The sequence below is a fragment of the Thalassophryne amazonica genome, chromosome 6 (genome assembly GCF_902500255.1).
Source record: "Thalassophryne amazonica chromosome 6, fThaAma1.1, whole genome shotgun sequence".
Taxonomy (NCBI): Eukaryota; Metazoa; Chordata; class Actinopteri; order Batrachoidiformes; family Batrachoididae; genus Thalassophryne; species Thalassophryne amazonica.
Window position 1 is genome coordinate 96,658,781 of NC_047108.1, and position 24,057 is coordinate 96,682,837.

The following is a 24,057-nucleotide window of genomic DNA, read 5'->3' on the forward strand; positions in this document are numbered from 1 at the left end:
ATATACATACGTATTATATATATATATATATATATATATATATATAAAGCCAAGTGGCCTCTGTGTACATGTATGCGTGCATATGGCTTTGATCACGGACAAACTGTGGAGAGCTGACATTTGTCATTTGGTATGCTTATGTAGTTTGGCTCAATGCTGAACACTACCAAAACGTAAAGTTGATGGGACAAATATTTTTGGTGAAATTAGGAATATTAGCTAACAACAATAAACAATGGTTGCTGACAATTACATTCCTGACTCACACGCCATTCCAGCAGGGAGCGGTAAATCATTTATATATTAAAAGCGAAGTGACCTCTGTGCATGTGTTTGTATGTGTGCCAGCGTGCATGTGTGTGTACTTTTGAACATGGACAAACAGGGGAGAGCTGACATTTGCCGTTTGGTATGCTTATCTATTTTGGGTCAAGGATGAACGCCGCCAAAATGGAACGTTGATAGGCCAAATATTTTTTGCCAATTTATGGAAATTACCTAACAACAGTGAACAATGGACATTAATAATTACATTCTGGATTTACACGCCATATCAGCAGGGGGCGGTGAATCATCTATACTGTGGCTTGCAAAAGTATTCATACCCCTTGGTATTTCATGCATTTTAATTTGTTTTTGGCATTTCAAATAGAAAAAGTAAATTAGGCTTTTCAGTATAAAATGTATAAATTATCTTCCTTAGACTCAAACTGAATGTAAATCTCTACAACTTGATATAAATTATTTAAAAATATAAAAACCAAGATGATGGGTTAGTAATCAGCCCCTCTGGTATAATACCTGTAAATAATCAGTTTAATTGCCAGTTTTCTTCAGACAAGTCAGCGGATGGATACATGAACATTTCCAAGTCACTGAATATGTCTTGAACTTTATTTACATCAGTTATGAAGAAATACAAACAGTATGGTACTCTATGGTAAATCTGTGTGGAGTAGACAGTTCTCAAAAATTGAGTGACTGTGCAAGAAGAAGAGTGAGGAAAGCCACCAAGACAATCCAGAAGAAGTTACAGGATTTTGTAGCTGTGATTGGAGAAATTATGCATAGTGCATGTTTTGCATTTTGTATCCCCATGTATACAGCTTCATGATGAATTGGTACAGAGGAGGGTTTTATTAAAAAGACCTGAAAGTTCAGCTACAATTTGCCACAAGGTACATCTGAGATGCAAGCCTAGATTTAATGTTTTGGTGAAAGAAAACCTTCTTGTTTTAAATTCAGCCTGCGAAACGAGCTTCAATTTAAAGGTTTGATTCAAAGCTTCAAGTTAAGCTTCAAATACTCCAGAGTGCTTCATTGGCAGTCTTTGCTTCAAATTATGTGATATCCTACTTCAGATTCATGTCACGTTTGTGAAAAGTTTACTACCTTCCATAGACTTTCATAGACTTAACCAGTGACCCAACAAGGAAAGAAGTGGGCTTCTATTATCACAAACAGCAATTAAATTAAACAAAATGAACATTGAAACATTTAAATGTACATCGACAAACACTTTCATTCTCTGATTCTGAGCAAATCATACTTATGCATTTATTATTATTATTATTATTTTTATTATTATTATTTTAGTATATTTCTTTTCTCAATATTTTGAGGTATTTTGAGGGGCGGCACCCTAGCGCCCTCTTTTGGCCAGCCTGATAGATGGCGAGCTCGATTTTTTATTTGATTTTTTTATTTATTTATTTTTTTAATGAGAAAAACACTACTGATACAGAACAATATGGAATATGTTTCTTTTATTCCTTACACAACTCCGGGGTTTGAGCCGGGAGCCTTTCCCATTAAAACCAAGCTCATTAACCACTTTGTCACTACGTCATTACAAAGTACTTGCCTTTTTAATAACATTTAATGCCGTTACATTTATTTATTTTTTACGCACTGCACTTTAATGTGAGGACATTGTGGGTTTTTACATTAATCGGCAAGTACTTTGTTTTGTGACGTAAACCTGGAGGTCTGTCATGTGACATGCGCATTGGGCCCTGTTGTGTTTGTTATGACTCAAGCCGAGGCCTCGGACTAAATTAGGACCTCGACCCCAGTCTCTGTCCTCACAAATGCGTGATGGACAGCATGGAGCTGGATGTGGACGCGGAGCTGATGCAGAAATTCAGCTGCATGGGTACCACAGACAAAGATATCTTGATATCCGAATTTCAAAGGCTGCTTGGCTTTCAGCTCAACCCCGCAGGATGCGCCTTCTTTCTGGACATGACCAACTGGTGAGCCCGAGGACTCTGCTGTAGGCCTGCGGTGCTTCATGCTACTAGCTAAATATATAATACAAGCTATGTTTACCGATACAAATTGCGGGACTGTTGCGCAGAAAAGCACAAGAAAATTTATTATTCTAATTATTAGGTACAGTAGCTTTGACATCAGTGCTAACCGAGCAGATAGCGTTTGTAATGTAACTCGCTGAGTCAGTGTAGTTGACTTTTGATTTGCCTGTTTGGCATGATCAGCGGCCATAAAATAAAATAATAAATTAATACACTATATGGTGTTTTGAGGTCATCCCCCCGTTTTAAATGGCATCAGTTACTTTTAATCTGTCCTACTTTTTTAATATATGTTTTCGTGTTTTGTATATACACATCTAAATCAGTGACCACAGTCACTGTTATGTAACCGCGTTTGCCATTTTTCACACAAAGGTCAGACAGTGCTGACTTTTAATGTCACGTTTGCGTGGAAAAGTGTACGACTGCAGTTGGGTTCTTGGAATTACAACACATTGATAAATTTTAAAATATTTGATTTGCAGTGCTGCAAACTAATACAGGCCATCGGGTTTCTTGGAAATGCATATTAAAGTTTGTAGTGGGTGAAAATACCCCATAAATAGCTACTTTGGTGATGCAGGCTTTTAAAATCTATAAGAAATGACCTTGACTTGCCCTTTCAACCTGATCCCATGGGATGGGCCACAGGATCATTGTAATGGCTGTACTTTTCAATTTCACTTTCAGTTTATTAGTTTATTTAATTTCTATAGTGCCAAATCACAACAAAGTTGATTTGAGGCATTTCACACATCAGATCAAATCAATTTTATTTATATAGCGCCAAATCACAACAAACAGTTGCCCCAAGGCGTTTTATATTGTAAGGCAAGGCCATACAATAATTATGGAAAAAACCCCAACGGTCAAAACGACCCCCTGTGAGCAAGCACTTGGCGACAGTGGGAAGGAAAAACTCCCTTTTAACAGGAAGAAACCTCCAGCAGAACCAGGCTCAGGGAGGGGCAGTCTTCTGCTGGGACTGGTTGGGGCTGAGGGAGAGAACCAGGAAAAAGACATGCTGTGGAGGGGAGCAGAGATCAGTCACTAATGATTAAATGCAGAGTGGTGCATACAGAGCAAAAAGAGAAAGAAACACTCAGTGCATCATGGGAACCCCCCAGCAGTCTTAGTCTACAGCAGCATAACTAAGGGATGGTTCAGGGTCACCTGATCCAGCCCTAACTATAAGCTTTAGCAAAAAGGAAAGTTTTAAGCCTAATCTTAAAAGTACAGAGGGTGTCTGTCTCCCTGATCTGAATTGGGAGCTGGTTCCACAGGAGAGGAGCCTGAAAGCTGAAGGCTCTGCCTCCCATTCTACTCTTACAAACCCTAGGAACTACAAGTAAGCCTGCAGTCTGAGAGCGAAGCGCTCCATTGGGGTGATATGGTACTATGAGGTCCCTAAGATAAGATGGGACCTGATTATTCAAAACCTTATAAGTAAGAAGAATAATTTTAAATTCTATTCTAGAATTAACAGGAAGGCAATGAAGAGAGGCCAATATGGGTGAGATATGCTCTCTCCTTCTAGTCCCTGTTAGTACTCTAGCTGCAGCATTTTGAATTAACTGAAGGCTTTTCAGGGAACTTTTAGGACAACCTGATAATAATGAATTACAATAGTCCAGCCTAGAGGAAATAAATGCATGAATTAGTTTTTCAGCATCACTCTGAGACAAGACCTTTCTAATTTTAGAGATATTGCGCAAATGCAAAAAAGCAGTCCTACATATTTGTTTAATATGCGCATTGAATGACATATCCTGATCAAAAATGACTCCAAGATTTCTCACAGTATTACTCGAGGTCAGGGTAATGCCATCCAGAGTAAGGATCTGGTTAGACACCATGTTTCTAAGATTTGTGGGGCCAAGTACAATAACTTCAGTTTTATGAGTTTAAATGCAGGAAATTAGAGGTCATCCATGTCTTTATGTCTGTAAGACAATCCTGCAGTTTAGCTAATTGGTGTGTGTCCTCTGGCTTTATGGATAGATAAAGCTGGGTATCATCTGCGTAACAATGAAAATTTAAGCAATGCCGTCTAATAATACTGCCTAAGGGAAGCATGTATAAAGTGAATAAAATTGGTCCTAGCACAGAACCTTGTGGAACTCCATAATTAACCTTAGTCTGTGAAGAAGATTCCCCATTTACATGAACAAATTGTAATCTATTAGATAAATATGATTCAAACCACCGCAGCGCAATGCCTTTAATACCTATGGCATGCTCTAATCTCTGCAATAAAATTTTATGGTCAACAGTATCAAAAGCAGCACTGAGGTCTAACAGAACAAGCACAGAGATGAGTCCACTGTCTGAGGCCATAAGAAGATCACTTGTAACCTTCACTAATGCTGTTTCTGTACTATGATGAATTCTAAAACCTGACTGAAACTCTTCAAATAGACCATTCCTCTGCAGATGATCAGTTAGCTGTTTTACAACTACCCTTTCAAGAATTTTTGAGAGAAAAGGAAGGTTGGAGATTGGCCTATAATTAGCTAAGATAGCTGGGTCAAGTGATGGCTTTTTAAGTAATGGTTTAATTACTGCCACCTTAAAAGCCTGTGGTACATAGCCAACTAATAAAGATAGATTGATCATATTTAAGATCGAAGCATTAAATAATGGTAGGGCTTCCTTGAGCAGCCTGGTAGGAATGGGGTCTAATAGACATGTTGATGGTTTGGAGGAAGTAACTAATGAAAATAACTCAGACAGAACAATCGGAGAGAAAGAGTCTAACCAAATACCGGTATCCCTGAAAGCAGCCAAAGACAACGATATGTCTTTGGGATGGTTATGATTAATTTTTTCTCTAATAATTAAAATTTTATTAGCAAAGAAAGTCATGAAGTCATTACTAGTTAAAGTTAAAGGAATACTCGGCTCAGTAGAGCTCTGACTCTTTGTCAGCCTGGCTACAGTGATGAAAAGAAACCTGGGGTTCTTATTTTCTTCAATTAGTGATGAGTAGTAAGATGTCCTAGCTTTACGGAGGGCTTTTTTATAGAGCAACAGACCTTTTTTCCAGGCTGAGAGAAGATCTTCTAAATTAGTGAGACGCCATTTCCTCTCCAACTTACGGGTTATCTGCTTTAAGCTGCGAGTTTGTGAGTTATACCATGGAGTCAGGCACTTCTGATTTAAAGCTCTCTTTTTCAGAGGAGCTACAGCATCCAAAGTTGTCTTCAATGAGGATGTAAAACTATTGACGAGATACTCTATCTCACTTACAGAGTTTAGGTAGCTACTCTGCACGGTGTTGGTATATGGCATTAGAGAACATAAAGAAGGAATCATATCCTTAAACCTAGTTACAGCGCTTTCTGAAAGACTTCTAGTGTAATGAAACCTATTCCCCACTGCTGGGTAGTCCATCAGAGTAAATGTAAATGTTATTAAGAAATGATCAGACAGAAGGGAGTTTTCAGGGAATACTGTTAAGTCTTCAATTTCCATACCATAAGTCAGAACAAGATCTAAGATATGATTAAAGTGGTGGGTGGACTCATTTACATTTTGAGCAAAGCCAGTTGAGTCTAATAATAGGTTAAATGCAGTGTTGAGACTGTCATTCTCAGCATCTGTGTGGATGTTAAAATCGCCCACTATAATTATCTTATCTGAGCTAAGCACTAAGTCAGACAAAAGGTCTGAAAATTCACAGAGAAACTCACAGTAACGACCAGGTGGACGATAGATAATAACAAATAAAACTGGTTTTTGGGACTTCCAATTTGGATGGACAAGACTAAGAGTCAAGCTTTCAAATGAATTAAAGCTCTGTCTGGGTTTTTGATTCATTAATAAGCTGGAATGGAAGATTGCTGCTAATCCTCCGCCTTGGCCCGTGCTACGAGCGTTCTGGCAGTTAGTGTGACTCGGGGGTGTTGACTCATTTAAACTAACATATTCATCCTGCTGTAACCAGGTTTCTGTAAGGCCGAATAAATCAATATGTTGATCAATTATTATATAATTTACTAACAGGGACTTAGAAGAGAGAGACCTAATGTATAATAGACCACATTTAACTGTTTTAGTCTGTGGTGCAGTTCAAGGTGCTATATTATTTTTTTCTTTTTGAATTTTTATGCTTAAATAGATTTTTACTGGTTGTTGGTGGTCTGGGAGCAGGCACTGTCTCTACGGGGATGGGGTAATGAGGGGATGGCAGGGGGAGAGAAGCTGCAGAGAGGTGTGTAAGACTACAACTCTGCTTCCTGGTCCCAACCTTGGATAGTCACGGTTTGGAGGATTTAAGAAAATTGGCCAGATTTCTAGAAATGAGAGCTGCTCCATCCAAAGTGGGATGGATGCCGTCTCTCCTAACAAGACCAGGTTTTCCCCAGAAGCTTTGCCAATTATCTAATTAAGCCCACCTCATTTTTTTGGACACCACTCAGACAGCCAGCAATTCAATTCAATTCCCCGATTGGGGAGGGGCCCAGAGAAAACTACAGAGTCCAACATTGTTTTTGCAAAGTTACACACCGATTCAATGTTAATTTTAGTGACCTCTGATTGGCGTAACCGGGTGTCATTACTGCCGACGTGAATTACAATCTTACCAAATTTACGCTTAGCCTTAGCCAGCAGTTTCAAATTTCCTTCAATGTCACCTGCTCTGGCCCCCGGAAGACAATTGACTATGGTTGCTGGTGTCGCTAACTTCACATTTCTCGAAACAGAGTCGCCAATAACCAGAGTTTGATCCTCGGCGGGTGTGTCGCAGAGTGGGGAAAAACGGTTAGAAATGTGAACGGGTTGGCGGTGTACACGGGGCTTCTGTTTAGGGCTACGCTTCCTCCTCACAGTCACCCAGTCGGCCTGCTTTCCCGGCTGCTCGGGATGTGCTGGAAGGGAACTAACGGCGGCTAAGCTACCTTGGTCCGCACCGACTACAGGGGCCTGGCTAGCTGTAGAATTTTCCACGGTGCGGAGCCGAGTCTCCAATTCATCCAGCCTGGCCTCCAAAGCTACGAATAAGCTACACTTATTACAAGTACCATTACTGCTAAAGGAGGCCGAGGAATAACTAAACATTTCACACCCAGAGCAGAAAAGTGCAGGAGAGACAGGAGAAGCCGCCATGCTAAACCGGCTAAGAGCTAGTAGCTGCACTAAGCTAGCGGATTCCTAAAAGCACACAAAGTGAATAATGTGTAAATAATTTAGAGGTGATTCAGCAGAGGGAGTGCTTTAGTTAAGGCACGTGAAGATTACACTATGAAACAAATCATTATCTAGTTATCTAGATCAATGTAACTGCGCAGATTAAACAGCTAACAGAGCAAAACGCCGCTGTGCTCCGGAACAGGAAGTGATACAATACTGCAGTGAGAGCCAACCACCAGTAGAGGTGGTGGTAGACATTAGGTCTAACCTCCTAAAAGCAAGTCTGCCCAGTGTGTGTGTCTCATAGCAAACATTAGTTCACATATTTGGTGTTTTGCCATTACCTGTAACACAATGTGGCATTCATTACAGCACATGCACACAGACGCCTGACAAGAGTTGTCGCTGATCTCTTTGCTAGGGTTTGTAAGAGTAGAATGGGAGGCAGAGCCTTCAGCTTTCAGGCTCCTCTCCTGTGGAACCAGCTCCCAATTCAGATCAGGGAGACAGACACCCTCTCTACTTTTAAGATTAGGCTTAAAACTTTCCTTTTTGCTAAAGCTTATAGTTAGGGCTGGATCAGGTGACCCTGAACCATCCCTTAGTTATGCTGCTATAGACGTAGACTGCTGGGGGGTTCCCATGATGCACTGTTTCTTTCTCTTTTTGCTCTGTATGCACCACTCTGCATTTAATCATTAGTGATCGATCTCTGCTCCCCTCCACAGCATGTCTTTTTCCTGGTTCTCTCCCTCAGCCCCAACCAGTCCCAGCAGAAGACTGCCCCTCCCTGAGCCTGGTTCTGCTGGAGGTTTCTTCCTGTTAAAAGGGAGTTTTTCCTTCCCACTGTAGCCAAGTGCTTGCTCACAGGGGGTCGTTTTGACCGTTGGGGTTTTACATCATTATTGTATGGCCTTGCCTTACAATATAAAGCGCCTTGGGGCAACTGTTTGTTGTGATTTGGCGCTATATAAAAAAAAAATTGATTGATTGATTGATTTGCTTCAAGTGTTTGTCCATTCCATGATTATTTGAGCATAAAGGTAACGAAAATAACTTATTGACAACTGCAGTGTGTCTTGCTGACATCAACCTTAGCTTTGGCAGTTGCAGGATAGTCATATTTGTGAAAGGTCTTGTAATATTAGTGTTTCAGTTTGTGAATCCACACACATCAGTAGAGAGAAACCATACATTTGTACTCTTCCAGTGATTTTGAATGCATGCGTCACTGTACCTTGCTACATAGCATTGTGAGAAATGTCAAAACACAAAACTGACTATTGTGACATGTTACAAAGTCTAAAACTGATCTTTTTTTGGTCTACATTATGTTTATGATGGGAGTTCCTACATGGTCAAACTTCTGGTGTAAGCTTCACTGTGTGCCTGAGTGAATAAATAGACGGCTAACTGACTAGCTAGATTGATTTGTCTGTCCCCTCAGTTTTATCATGATAATTCACAAACAGTAAATGCTATCATTTTGTAATTGGCCATATTAGACCTCTTTCACATCAAGTGAATGTTGATGCACCAGGGGCCTCATGTACAAACACTTGTGTGGACTTTCTACTAAAAGTTGGCGTACAGCAAAACCCTGAATTTGGTGTAAACACAAATATATTCAGATGTATGAAAGTGTGTGTAGGCATGACTTTACACACGTTCTGTTTGTACATCACACTGAACATTGAATTAAGCATGGAACTAAACTCCCTGGCCACGCCCTATTAATTATGCAGTTTCATGTTAATAAACCCTTGGAGCAGGGATTCCCTATGATGTCACATCAGACAACATGAACACAGGAAGGAAATTATACTATAGATGACTGGTAATTACGTGGAGACATGCAGGGACAGTTTATTTGGTACACTGTTAAACAGATTAATCATCAAACTGGAAAAATGTTTGTGGGAGCTACGGAGCGTGCGTGAGGCCGATACGCAGAACAGCGCACTCGCACAATGTTAAAAAGGTGAGGCACGCCTCAGCCGATAGTGTGACATTCACAATTTACGCACGCGTTTGTTGACGAATACTGAACACAGGAAGCCTGTTAAGAAGATATAATAATATAACATACAGTAGTGTTCAGAATAATAGTAGTGCTATGTGACCCAGGTTTTGAGTATATTTCTTGTTGTTACATGGGAAACAAGGTACCAGTAGATTCAGTAGATTCTCACAAATGAAACAAGACCAAGCATTCATGATATGCACACTCTTAAGGCTATGAAATTGGGCTATTAGTAAAAAAAAGTAGAAAAGGGGGTGTTCACAATAATAGTAGCATCTACTGTTGACGCTACAAACTCAAAACTATTATGTTCAAACTGCTTTTTAGCAATCCTGTGAATCACTAAACTAGTATTTAGTTGTATAACCACAGTTTTTCATGATTTCTTCACATCTGCGAGGCATTAATTTTGTTGGTTTGGAACCAAGATTTTGCTCGTTTACTAGTGTGCTTGAGGTCATTGTCTTGTTGAAACACCCATTTCAAGGGCATGTCCTCTTCAGCATAAGGGAATATGACCTCTTCAAGTATTTTGACATATCCAAACTGATCCATGATACCTGGTATGCGATATATAGGCCCAACACCATAGTAGGAGAAACATGCCCATATCATGATGCTTGCACCACCATGCTTCACTGTCTTCACTGTGAACTGTGGCTTGAATTCAGAGTTTGGGGGTTGTCTAACAAACTGTCTGCAGCCCTTGGACCCAAAAAGAACAATTTTACTCTCATCAGTCCACAAAATATTCCTCCATTTCTCTTTAGGCCAGTTGATGTGTTCTTTGGCAAATTGTAACCTCTTCTGCACATGTCCTTTATTTAACAGAGGGACTTTGCGGGGGATTCTTGTAAATAAATTAGCTTCACACAGGCGTTTCTAACTGTCACATCACTTAACGGGTAACTCAAGACTGACAGGATTGCTAAAAAGCAGTTTGAACATAATAGTTTTGAGTTTGTAGCGTCAACAGTAGATGCTACTATTATTGTGAACACCCCCTTTTCTACTTTTTTTTTTTTTTTTTTTACTAATAGCCCAATTTCATAGCCTTAAGAGTGTGCATATCATGAATGCTTGGTCTTGTTGGATTCCATCTTGTTGGATGGAAAAAACAATCGTGCATATTTTGTTCTTAGAGAATTACGGTATAGATTGTGTTGGTACTACTTACTTGCTATTTCACGGGTGCTGAATTTGATGTCTTTTCACATGAATTTCTTCTTCCTATTATTCTAGGAACTTACAGGCAGCCATTGGCGCCTATTATGACTTTGAGAGTCCCAACATCAGTGCACCATGTATGTCGTTTGTAAAGGATGTGACGATTGGTGAAGGAGAATCTGTTCCGCCTGACACACCTTTCACAAAGACATGGAGGATACAAAACACAGGTGGGCCTGCTGAAACCCATTTCTGAAATTAGTGCCTTGAAACATACTGTGTAGTGAAGAGCTCAATGCATCTGTCGGTGTCTTGCAGGTGCAGAGTCGTGGCCTCCAGGAGTTAGTCTGAAGTACGTTGGAGGGGATCAGTTTGGTCATGTGAATATGGTGATGGTACAATCACTAGACCCACAAGAAATGACTGATGTTAGTGTGCAGATGCAGAGCCCCATGTCTCCTGGCATGTACCAGGGCCAGTGGAGAATGTGTACGGCTACTGGGCTTTACTATGGGGGTAAGGACAACAAAGTGAACCGAATTGAATTGTTGGTGACTTTTCAAGAGAACACGAGTTGAGCCCATGTTCTTTAAAACAGTTCTTACACCCAGTGCAAGTTCAGTGCTGTGTTTTCCCAAACAGGGCCTCGGTGTGGCTTGTGCACTTCTTTGGGGGGGAGGGGTGTTATCATGCTTCCCGGCACAAGTAAAAAAAAGCTCATTTCAACCTACACTGGATTTGGACATGTTCAAAATTTTGGGGAGCTTGGACAGACTCCTGGCTGTCTCATGCTTGGCTCAAAGTGGCCCTGTTCATATTTGGCAAAACGCTCCATCAACTTTTCACATGAAACATGGAAAAAAAAAAAATGATCTAAGGCTATTAAGTGTTGAGGAAAGAGTGTACACCAAGTTCGTCTGAAGTTGCACAGTCTGACTGGGTTGTCTAGAGCCGAGCGTGGGTCGGTGCTGAAGTGGCTGGAAGTCCACTGTGTTTCAGGAAAATGATTACTTTTGTGACTTTTACCCAGTGTTGTGCCTGCTTGGGAGGCATTAACCGCTTGGGGAAATACGCAAGGGTATGTAGAGTTGAGACTTAGCTTGTTTATGGCTTGAAATGACTGCAAACGCGGCCAGGTGTAAGAGCAGCTTTTGCCCATTAAGTACAAATGGGCAAAACAGAGCTGCTGACATCGTCCTTTTAAATCCGGTTTTGGACTGAGCTGCTGTCATGAAAAATTACAAATACCTCACAGAAATACACATGTCATTATAGAAGATAAAGTGTGAGAATATTGTAATGTAATTTACTGCAGTGGAGATCATTAAAAGACTGAATGAATGGCTTTTCAGTTTATATTTTTTTCTGCACACTGAAATAAAATTGAGCAATTTATTTTCTGGATTCATATCTCCCTAAAAAATTAATATCATAATATATTCCTGCGGGTTATCAAAGATTAAGAATTTGACAAAGTTTTAATATTTAATTTAAGTGCTGGTGGTAATGAAAACTTACTGGTATAATACTTAGTGTGCATAGTAATGATTTCTCGACTGACCCTGTCAGTTTCCGGCAGCTTTGAGAACAATTAAAAAAAAAAAAAAAAAAAAAAAGCTGGGGTGGGGGCAACATACTTGCCACACTTTGGTATATTATTTATTGTTAAATGTATCCGAGTAACTGCTAAATTTTGTATTTTAATATGCAATTGGTTAGTTAATTTGTGTAGTTATGCAAGTGACAAATAAGATCTGTTTTCATGACTGTGTGTTGCTTCTTTGTCAACAGATGTCATTTGGGTGATCTTGAGTGTGGAGGTCGGCGGACTCCTCGGTGTCACACAGCAGCTTTCCTCTTTCCGAGGCGAGTTCAACACCCAGCCTCACTGTAACCTTGAAGGGGACTACAACCCGTTTGCCTCTCCACAGAAAAGCAAGTGCCCCAACAACAGCCTCCACGACAGCAGCAACCATACAGCCTCCGAGGAACTTTGGCAGGGACGGCCTCACCAACTGCAGCAAGACCAGAATGAACTATCACACAACTCTGTGAATATAGCAACAAATAGTCTACCATCAGCAGTCACTTTTAACCAGGTAAAGTTCCCCAAGAGGCAACAAGACTGTCCACATAAGTAAATAAGGTTTGGGGTTATTTTCAATTTGCATTTGACAGACATGATCAATTGAGGTTTTTTTTTTTTTTTATCTGTATAATTTACCGTATTTTCCAGAGTATACATTGTTTTATTTTACTAGTGCGAAGGGTCCTGAAACTTATAGTCTGGTGCAGCTTATACAACCCCTGACAAAAATTATGGAATCACCGGCCTCGGAGGATGTTCATTCAGTTGTTTAATTTTGTAGAAAAAAAGCAGATCACAGACATGACACAAAACTAAAGTCATTTCAAATGGCAACTTTCTGGCTTTAAGAAACACTATAAGAAATCAAGAAAAAAATATTGTGGCAGTCAGTAACGGTTACTTTTTTAGACCAAGCAGAGGAAAAAAATATGGAATCACTCAATTCTGAGGAAAAAATTATGGAATCACCCTGTAAATTTTCATCCCCAAAACTAACACCTGCATCATATCAGATCTGCTCGTTAGTCTGCATCTAAAAAGGAGTGATCACAGCTTGGAGAGCTGTTGCACCAAGTGGACTGACATGAATCATGGCTCACAGTCAGCTGTGTCTAAACTCTGGACCAAATACAAACAACATGGGAAGGTTGTTAAAGGCAAACATACTGGTAGACCAAGGAAGACATCAAAGCGTCAAGACAGAAAACTTAAAGCAATATGTCTCAAAAATCGAAAAATGTACAACAAAACAAATGAGGAACGAATGGGAGGAAACTGGAGTCAACGTCTGTGACCGAACTGTAAGAAACCGCCTAAAGGAAATGGGATTTACATACAGAAAAGCTAAACGAAAGGCGTCATTAACACCTAAACAGAAAAAAAACAAGGTTACAATGGGCTAAGGATAAGCAATTGTGGACTGTGGATGACTGGATGAAAGTCATATTCAGTGATGAATCTTGAATCTGCATTGGGCAAGGTGATGATGCTGGAACTTTTGTTTGGTGCCGTTCCAATGAGATTTATAAAGATGACTGCCTGAAGAGAACATGTAAATTTCCACAGTCATTGATGATATGGGGCTGCATGTCAGGTAAAGGCACTGGGGAGATGGCTGTCATTACATCATCAATAAATGCACAAGTTTATGTTGATATTTTGGACAATTGAAAGGATGTTTGGGGATGATATCATTTTTCAAGATGATAATGCATCTTGCCATAGAGCAAAAACTGCAAAAACATTCCTTGCAAAAAGACACATAGGGTCAATGTCAATGAGCAGATCTGATTTGATGCAGGTGTTAATTTGGGGGATGAAAATTTACAGGGTGATTCCATAATTTTTTCCTCAGAATTGAGTGATTCCATATTTTTTTCCTCTGCTTGGTCTAAAAAAGTAACCGTTACTGACTGCAACAATCTTTTTTTCTTGATTTCTTATAGTGTTTCTTAAAGCCAGAAAGTTGCCATTTGAAATGACTTTAGTTTTGTGTCATGTCTGTGATCTGCTTTTTTTCTACAAAATTAAACAACTGAATGAACATCCTCTGAGGCCGGTGATTCCATAATTTTTGCCAGGGGTTGTATACAGAAAAATCACAATTCCATTAGCAGCATTTCAAGCAAATAATTATGAATAAATGTCTTTACCAAACAGCGAATCATCCTGCTGAATGTCAGCGCGCAGCCTAAATCTAAGTTGTTATGATTTTGGTGCAACATGTCTTTTAATTGAAGTTTTCTGCACCTTTTTAGTAATTCTCAAGAATTTTATTTTAATATGTACATTTTGATTGTCAGATATAGATATTAAAGAATGCTTGCTGGATATGTAAAATGGTGTTTTTCAGCATTTAAGTTGAAAATAATTTGATCATGATCAGTGGAAACAGGATGCACCTGAGCTCAGTTTTTACCTTTATATATAATCTTTTTTAACCAGATAAAAAGCCCATTGAGATCGACACCTCTTTTACAAGAGTGACCTCTCCAAGAAAAGCAGCAGCACACATCATAATAAACGAGTTAACAGCATGAAGAGAACGTTAAAACAAATCAATCGCTTGGTTATTATAACAGTATAGAAGTTAAAACAGTTTAAAATTTAGAAACATGGGCACTGTGCAGAAGAATTCCATTCACATTCTGTTAAAGTAGAGCGGAAAGCGTTCAAAGAAATCAACCCAGACAGTTTCAATTCAGATTGGAGGACATTGCAATCAGAGGAAATTCAGATTGGAGGACATTCCAATCAGAGGAAACAGAAAAACTAAGTGTTCTTTCCTGTTTCAGTGCGAACACGAGGTACTCGAAAGCACGTCATTTGAGCACAAAGCATAACAGCTTTCAGATCTCTGAAGTAAACTGGATAACGAGATTGGAACCAGCCTAATAAGATCCTTGTTAGTGGAGCAGATAACTGTAACAATTGTTAATTTCTGGAAACAAGCACCAAAATTGGCACAATACTCCTTAAACATTACTCTTCTGAAAAACCTGAGTATCCACTTTAATTTTCGATAGGTGACCAGGTAGGGGTCAATTGAAGAATTACACAGAGGTCAGAATTTAAAAATGTTCCAATCATATTGAAAGCTATACCATATTATGTGTTGAAACATAAATATCAATTTCAGTTTGTACAGGGGTCAGAAGTTAAAGTTGCTCCAGTTTTGGTAAAAAGTGGTACAAGTTATTGGTTGAGTTAATAGGGTTTTAATAAGGAACTGTTTGCACCATGTGTCATGCTTAGTTATCACGTTACACTGTAGCATATGTCACATGCTATAGAGTAGTGTTCAAGGAGTATTTGTGCCAACTTTGGTGCTTGTATCACCATTTGAAGGATTCCTCTGGAAATACTCTTATCTGCTGCTGCACTACATAAATGAGTCATCCAATGTGTATATGGCCTTACGTTCAAAGAAGGCATGCCAGCATTAGCTTACAATTCAGTAGTGATGGGTGAGATGGCTACAACCAGTGATGAATCTCAGAGCACAGTGGTACAGTGGGATGAAGGACTGTAGACAGCTGGTTGAAGCACACATATACAGTTTCATGGCAGAGGTTATGAATACTTATGTACATGTGATTTCTTTCACATTGTCATTATGGGGTATTGTGTGTAGAATTATGAGGGGAAAAAAAATGAATTTCATCCATTTTGGAATAAGGCTGTAGCATAAGTGTATGTGAAGCACTGTGAATACTTTCTGGGTGCACCGTATATACTTCCATATGAACACAGTACAGTGAAGTGGAGCACTTAAATCCTTGCTTTGTCTGTCCATCTAACTGCACTGCTTGCTCTTTTTTTTATTATAAATAATATCCATTCTCCACAGGATATACACAAGCCCTATCCTTTTGGGCACACTTAATTTATGGGACTCGTCACAGGCAGCAGCAGTAGCAGCACCTCTGGATTCTGTCATATCAATAAAGAGACAGAAGACAATTTACCAGCATCTGCTGGACAGACTGGACATTGAAATCCTCTAACATTATGCAAAATCTCCATTTCCCAGCAGCCCTTTGAAGAACCAGAGGCGGATGCGCGTGACGTGAGGCTCAATCAACATCCCATCATATTCTGAATGCATGTGTGAATGCTAAGTTAAGAAAAAGACTGCTATGAGTCTCTTGAGTGAAATATTTTTCAGATTTTTTTTTTCTCCACTTCCCTAGTTATTTGAGTGCAAATGGAACTATAATGAGAGAACTGTGTATCTCTCAAATTCCGTGTGTGTTGTGTAGCCTGAACGAGAGACTTTGGAGATAAAGCCATTAATTTTTGCCAACTGATTCACCATGTTGTCCTTTGACTATTCTTCATGCTGATTGGATTTCTGAACTGGAACCATCCCTAAAGCTCATAAGTTTGTCTCTGAAACAAGCCATTTATCAGTTTTATTTATTTTATTTGAAATACTTTTTAAGAAAATGGAATGCATCCTAAGTGTGCGGGCATTGTATGTGCAAGTTGAAAAGCAATAGTTTTCCTCCACTAGAGGGAGCCATTTTATCTAGAAGAGATTACAGAAACTGGTGCAGTCGGTATGGTTATGGTGTGTTGATGTTTTTGGAGCTCCTCCTTTGCAAAAAGATGGATTTTATGAACCTGAGTCTAGCAGTACTAATTAATCATTGGTGGCGCTTGATTTCTGTACTATGAATAGCAAATGTTAGAATTCCGTTTGCTGCATTATGAACACATGGATATAAAGAGGCCCTGTAATAAATTCACATTAGAGCTACAGTTTATGTGTGAAGAAACCTTTGTCAGTGTGTTGACGTGTGCGCTGTTCAGACCATCCACTCTCTGGGTTGCTTATCAATGGTTGCAACGTGCACCATGGACACATCACCGGTCCATATAACATGCAGAAACCACATTAACGCCTGAACCTATGTTGCCAGGTAACTTGCATATCTTTGCTCTTATTTCCCACATCTGCCCTCCAGTGCCGTTTTAGAATATTAGCATAAAATTATAATTTTGCAGTGTTTGCATAAAGTTGAACTGCTCCGTCACATGACGGATGATACAGTATGACATGAAAACTAATAAACTGTAGCCTGAAGGTAAAGCACTCACGAGTTGAAAATATTTCTCAAATATAAGTGCATTTTGTCTGAATTTCCATGCCAAATCAGAATTGAGAGGTCACTTGTTTTTATCACTTTAAGGAGAATGTATCTGGTGAATGTAGACTCATGCACCCAAAGATTTGACATTGTGTAGCATATTTGTCTTGAACTGGCAGCTTGATTGTTTGAATTATTCTGGAGTTCCCTGTCTTGTGCTCGTGTTGCCACAATTTTCATCCCTCATGGTCATTTGTGATTCTATTCATAAGATTTACTACTACTACTATTATTTTTACAGATATTTACTACTACTACTATTATTTTTACAGATATTTACGTACTTGCACTAAATGGCTGTTCTGTGTGCTAATTTAATTTATGAAAGTATACTTCATTCCTGAAGGGTTTGTTTTCTTGTTTCAGTGCTCACAGAGTGTCAAGAGACCAGCTTTCTCATTAAGTCATAAACAATAAACCACCATCATGCTGAGCTCTGACAACATGGCGATATGACCACAAATCTAGACTTTATACATTTATATGAAAATTTATATATGCAGCCAACTGCTGTGGGCAAACAGGAGTGAGGATGTCTTTGTAGTTTAACACAGTTATGCAAAATGTTCAATAAATTGACACGCTGTCAGAGGTCCTTGCTGTTGGCGATGTATCAACGCTGTAGTGTTTCTCCACTGGCCAGACTGCAGAATGAATCAGTTGGCATTAAAGTCGCACAACAACACATTTATGAGAGTGATGAAGTGCAAACAGATGAAAGTATTTTTCCTGTATGTTTGATGAATGTTTATATGATTAAATTAGCACTGAAAGCAAAAGCCTGGGCTTTGTATCAAATTATTTGTGGGAAGTTCCATGAAATGTCTCCAGAATGATGTAAAATTGGTCATATAATATATAAATAAATAAATAAATAGATAAAGCAGATTTTATATGTGTATTGTTGCTTCTGAATAGGTGTTAATTTTTATTATTAGTTATTGTGATCAACATGAACTTTTATTATTTTAAATCTTTTTTTTAATAATTCGTCCAGCTAAATTGTGATAAGCTAATGTTATGGTGAATTGTCAAAAGTGCTTTGTCTGTTGCTGAGGAAAAACTCCTCAAAATACGACATTCAAGAAAATTTAGACATTTTCAAAAAGATTTTGGAACAGAACCTGAAATATCAGGGAAAAAAACTGGTTTTGTGTCTGTGTCATCTCATTTAACATTTATCAATTTTACATTTTGTGGTTATAATTCACATTTCAGTCAGGAATTGTTCAAAGACTCATATTTCCACTACTGACTCATGGAACACTATGAGGATGGTTTGAGATAAGGTGGTGTCTGCAATTTATTTATTAACATCTTAGCAACAGGATTTTTGCACCCTGCACTGAGAGTGTGTCGGTAGTACAACCATTTATTTGTTTATGGTTTATCAGTATTAAAACTTAATCTTTTCAGAAATCACCAAGCTGTACTTATCAAATCGTTGGCAATGCTACAAAAGCTCAAGGTCGTCCTACTGTTCAGGTGAAAGATCACCAGAAAAAGTATTAATAAACATAAATCTGCTCTTTTCCTTTTGATTCTTTTTTAAGATCCTGTTTACATGGTAAACATTACTATTTCATAGTGATTCATAATTCATTTGTGTGATGGAAAAGTGCACACCAGTACATAAAAAGCAAATACAACTGTCCAAATATAAAATTAATAAAAATCTAATAATCAGAAATACAAAAATTGCCCTGGATATTTTAAAGGAAACAACACCCAATGGTAAAATCCAAGACCTGGCCAAAACCCATATTCTCATGTATTAACCTGGTAAAAATAAACCACACTTCTGATAAAAGTACATTTAGTAATACATAAAAAACCACACAAGCCTGAATAAAAATACATATACACTGATATAATAACAAAAGAAATGCAACGCTCCAATTTTTCATGAGCTGAACTCAAAGATCTAAAACATTTTCTATATACACCTAAGATCTGTTTCTTAAATATTGTTCACAAATCTGTCTAAATCTGTGTTAGCACTTCTCCTTTGTCAAGATAATCCATCCCACCTCACAGGTGTGGCATATCAAGATGCTGATTAGACAGCATGATTATTGCACAGGTGTGCCTTAGGTTGGCCACAATAAAAGGCTCACTAACAGATTTATACAGATTTGTGAACAATAGTTGAGAGAAACTGGTCTTTAGTGTGTGCAGAAAATGTTTTAAATCTTTGAGTTCAGCTCATGAAAAATGGAAGCAAAAAAAGCATTGTGTTAATATTTTTGTTCAGTGTACTGTATATACACACATTCCTGCAGTGCCCGTAGGATGTTTATATTCCTATAGAAAATTGTGAGCTTAAGTAGATTTTCATGGATGGTTGTATGAGGCTGTGTTTGAAGGTGGGATGTACAAAGAGGTCTACTTACTCTTACATAGTTTTAACAGACAAAGTGTATGTTTGTTAAGACATGGTTGGCATTGATATACAAAGAGACACAAAATACAGTTATTTTAAGAAAAAGATTGACATTCATCCAACATGGTCAGACATACTGAGATACAGGAAGGATTAAACACAGTGTACATGAAGCACAACCATATGGATGTGAAAAGAGTAGTTATTGATAATGTGAGTCTGGGACATTTAGGTTTGTTGTGAAATGTGTGGATTGATTGATGACTGTCATGTTTTCATATATTTTGGCTTTTAGCAAGGACAGTGTAGGTAGTTGAACGCCATTCCACTAATGTGAAAGTACCACTACCAATTTGTTTTGCTTTTTTGGCCATTGGGGAAAAGTAAAAACAGTAATTTAACAGCATGATTTTTCAAAGTGTTTTGAAGGCTCTGTGTGGTTAGATTTCTTTTTTGAGGTAAAGTAATGGGTATGTATGGTGGAATATTGTAATAGGTATGAATTTGTTTAGGTGATCTGCAGACAGTCTGGCAACAGCATTTGTTTTGAAATGTAGGCTACGTTTCCATTTGGCATGTCTGGCAAATCGCTTTGCTTTTGTCAAGCTCATCTTTGTCGTTGCCGTTAATGAACCCAAAATGGTGACAGATAGTAGCTTTACATGCTACTATCTGCCTATCTATCTACTATCTTTTGTACATGCCGATAACTGCGGGAAATCTCACTCCCATAAAATCCCTGGAGGACTGTCTTCTATCAGTGAGAAGTTGGATGTCTAGTAACTTCCTACTTTTAAACTTTGATAAGACTGAAATGATGGTTCTTGGTCCAGTGAGACATCGGCATCAGTTTGACCAGCTGGCGCTCAGCCTGGGTCCCTGTGTCATACATCATACAGACAAAATGAGGAACCTTGGGGTAATTTTTGATCCCACGTTGTCTTTTGACCTCCACATCAGGTATGTTACTAGGACTGCTTTTTTCCATCTGAGAAATATAGCGAGGATCCGCCCCATCCTGTCCATGGCTGATGCTGAGACCCTGATTCATGCTTTTGTTTCTTCTAGACTAGATTATTGTAATGTTCTATTTTCAGGGTTACCACAGTTCAGCATTAGGGGTCTTCAGCTGGTTCAGAACGCTGCCGCCAGACTTCTGACACGTAGCAGAAGGTCTGAACATATCACACCCATTTTGGCATCTTTGCACTGGCTCCCTGTCTCTGTGAGAGCAGATTTTAAGGTTTTGTTATTGACTTATAAGGTTGTTCATGGACTGGCGCCATCTTATCTGGCTGATCTGGTGGAACTCTACGTGCCGGCCCGGGCTTTGCGGTCGCAGGATGCGGGACTTCTCTGTGTTCCCAGGGTGAAGAAGAAGTCAGCAGGTCAAAGAGCCTTTTCGTATCGTGCACCCACCCTGTGGAACAGTCTTCCTGCGACCGTGAGGCAGTCTGAGTCTGTGGACATTTTTAAGTCAAGACTCCTTATGGATAGTTTTTATTTTTATTTGTTTTATTCTTTTACTTCTGTTTTTATTTATGTATTTGACTTTTTTTATTCATTTTTAATTATTTATTCAATTTTATGTTGACTTGTATTATGTAAGGAGCCTTGAGACAGCTTTTGCTGTGATTTGGCGCATTATAAGCTAATTAAATTAAAATTAAATTAAATTAAGTGTTTCGGGCATTGTCCTGCTAGTGTCCAAATAGAATGGCATTACCGTATCATCTGGTTTGTTGTCCATTCAGTATGTGAGAGGGGAAGTGGCTGCAGAGTGGCAGAAGACTTCTGGGTTTAAGATGGAAGATTCAAGAGGCTAAATAAAAGCTTGTGATGCGCTTTGCCAGTGATCAGAAGCGTAGGTGGCGGAAGAGTAGGACAGAGACGCCACGGAGGGCGCCATCTTGGAAGTACTAATGTTAACGTTAACCAAAATAAAAGTTTTAAAATAAAGGTTTTGAAAATGAATCCCCAAAATTTTTATAGTAAAGGATGCACATCATCGTGCCATGTGCAAGCCATATCTGAACGCTGAGGCCGACCTTATAAACAGTCAGAGAGATATGCGAGCTCCCCCCCACACACACACCTTGTTTTATCAATAGATATTACCTGAATATTCTGCTTCTAAGAGTCTCTAAAAGCTACTATTCTCCCACGTTTGTTGAATAACTGGATCAAAAAAACATGCGACATGACTCATTATTCATCATTCATTATTCAGTGGGACCAGGGCTTCATCACGCACTAGGGCTCTTAATAGTCCAGGACTCCCAAGTGTGCAAGCTGTAGGGCAACTGTGAATAATGTGGGTGGAAACACAGGCTGCAGTGCTTCAGAACATTTCAACACAACCGCACAAACATTACTATTTGGTTTAAGCAAACATTGACACTTGAGCTCTCTCTCTCACACACACACACACACACACACACACACACACACACACACACACACACACACACACACACACACACACACACACACACACACACACACACACACACACACACACACACACACACACACACTTCACCTGTCATTCTCACTTAATACCAGTTATTCAGCTTTTCCAACCATTCAGCTAACCCCTCGAAGACACTTTTCCTGCAGTTGATTTATTCTGTCAAAAGTACAAATAATCAAGAAAAAAAAACAACCTGCCAAAATGTGAACAACTGCAAATTCCCATACTGCTAAACAGTTAAGTCTACCTAACTTTGTGTTTTATTAGTCATTTTTGCTGACCTGTGTCCTGTGGTTGTGGGTGCCAGAAGGTCTAACGCTCACTGATTCTTAAAGATGTTTGTCAACATTTTAGTGGTTTTAAAACTGAAATCCGAGACCACTTTTACTTTTCTGAGTTTGAACGAGAATGGAAAACTACTGTGTGTAAACACGCGGGTAATCCTCTCAACACAAAGCCAACAGTTCATGTCTGTAAGTGTAATTATGTCTGCCGATGATGTTATGTTATCACCCGCGTCTTCCTTGTGTTCAGCAGCACTACGAAAAAAAAAACCTGATGGTTTTTGATGAAACTTGATGGAGAAGATTGTATGAGGAACCACCAAAAAGGCACCTGAAGGACTCTCAGACCATGAGAAATTAAATTCTTTGGTCTGATGAGACAAAGCTTGAACTCTTTGGTGTGAATGCCAGGTGTCATGTTACAGTGAAGCATGGTGGTGGCAGCATCATACTGTGGGGATGTTTTTCCACTGGCAGGAACTGGGAGACTAGTCAGGACTGAGGGAAAGATGAATGCAGCAGTGTACAGAAACATATGGTTCATCTTTCAGCAGGACGATGACCCTAAGCACACAGCCAAGATATCAAAGGAGTGACTTCAGGACAGCTCTGTGAATGTCCTTGAGTGGTCCAGCCAGAGCCCAGACCTGAATCTGATTGAACATCTCTGGAGAGATCTGAAAATGTCTGTGCACCAATGCTCCCCATCCAACCTGATGGAGCTTAGAGGTGCTGCAAAGAGGAATGGGCAAAACTGCCCAAAGAAAGGTGCACCAAGCTTGTGGCATCATATTCAAGAAGACCTGAGGCTGCAATTGCTGCCAAAGGTGCATCAACAAAGTGCTGAGCAAAGGATGTGAATACTTATGTACATGTGAATTCTTCATTTTTTTATTTTAATACTCTTCACTCACTCATCTTCAACTGCTTATCCAGGATCATGTCAAGGGGGCAACAGCTCTAGCAGGAGACCCCAGACTTCCCTTTCTCTGGCCACATTAACCACCTCTGACTGTGGGATCTCGAGGTGTTCCCAGGCCAGTGTGGAGATATAATCTGTCCACCTAGTCCTGGGTCTTCCCCGGGGTCTCCTCCCAGATGGACGTGCCTGGAACATCTCCCTAGGGAGACGCCCAGGAGGCATCCTTACCAGATGGCCGAACCACCTCAGCTGGCTCCTTTCAATGCGAAGGAGCAGCGGCTCTACTCCGAGCACCGCATGGATGACCGAACTTCTCACCGTATCTCAAAGGGAAACACCACCCACCCTCCCAAGGAAACCCATTTCGGCCGCATGATCTTGTTCTTTCGGTCATGACCATAGGTGAGAGTAGGAATGAGGATTGACCAGTACATCGAGAACTTCGCCTTTTGGCTTAACTCCTTTTTTGTCACACCAGTACAATAGAGCAAATGTAATACTGCCCCTGCTGTGCTGATTCTCTGGCCAATCTCATGCTCCATTGTCCCTCACTCGTGACCCCAAGGTACTTGAACTCCTTCACTTGGGGCAAGACTGTATTCACTACATGTAGTAG

At 39.5% G+C, this 24,057-nt stretch overlaps 1 protein-coding gene across 2 annotated transcripts; it reads left to right on the top strand.

Moving 5' to 3' along the window:
- The first annotated feature begins 2,001 nt into the window (after positions 1–2,001).
- On the top strand, positions 2,002–17,769 carry LOC117512705 (protein ILRUN-like). 2 transcript variants are annotated; one of them, XM_034172885.1, is made up of 5 exons: positions 2,002–2,255; positions 10,714–10,868; positions 10,957–11,154; positions 12,430–12,737; positions 16,260–17,769. In XM_034172885.1, the coding sequence occupies exons 1-5, from the start codon at positions 2,098–2,100 to the stop codon at positions 16,326–16,328; spliced, it is 888 nt and encodes a 295-aa protein (XP_034028776.1). In that variant the 5' UTR covers positions 2,002–2,097; the 3' UTR covers positions 16,329–17,769. The 2 variants fall into 2 exon arrangements, with proteins under 2 accessions (XP_034028776.1, XP_034028777.1); XM_034172886.1 differs by having other exon boundaries at positions 2,004–2,255; positions 16,077–17,769.
- The last annotated feature ends 6,288 nt before the right edge of the window (positions 17,770–24,057 follow it).

Coding starts and splice junctions, on each gene's coding strand:
- LOC117512705 (XM_034172885.1), top strand. CDS start 2,098: ATGGACAGCATGGAGCTGGATGTGGACGCGGAGCTGATGCAGAAATTC. Junction 10,869..10,956: donor ATGGAGGATACAAAACACAG/GTGGGCCTGCTG, acceptor GGTGTCTTGCAG/GTGCAGAGTCGTGGCCTCCA. Junction 12,738..16,259: donor CAGCAGTCACTTTTAACCAG/GTAAAGTTCCCC, acceptor TCCATTTCCCAG/CAGCCCTTTGAAGAACCAGA.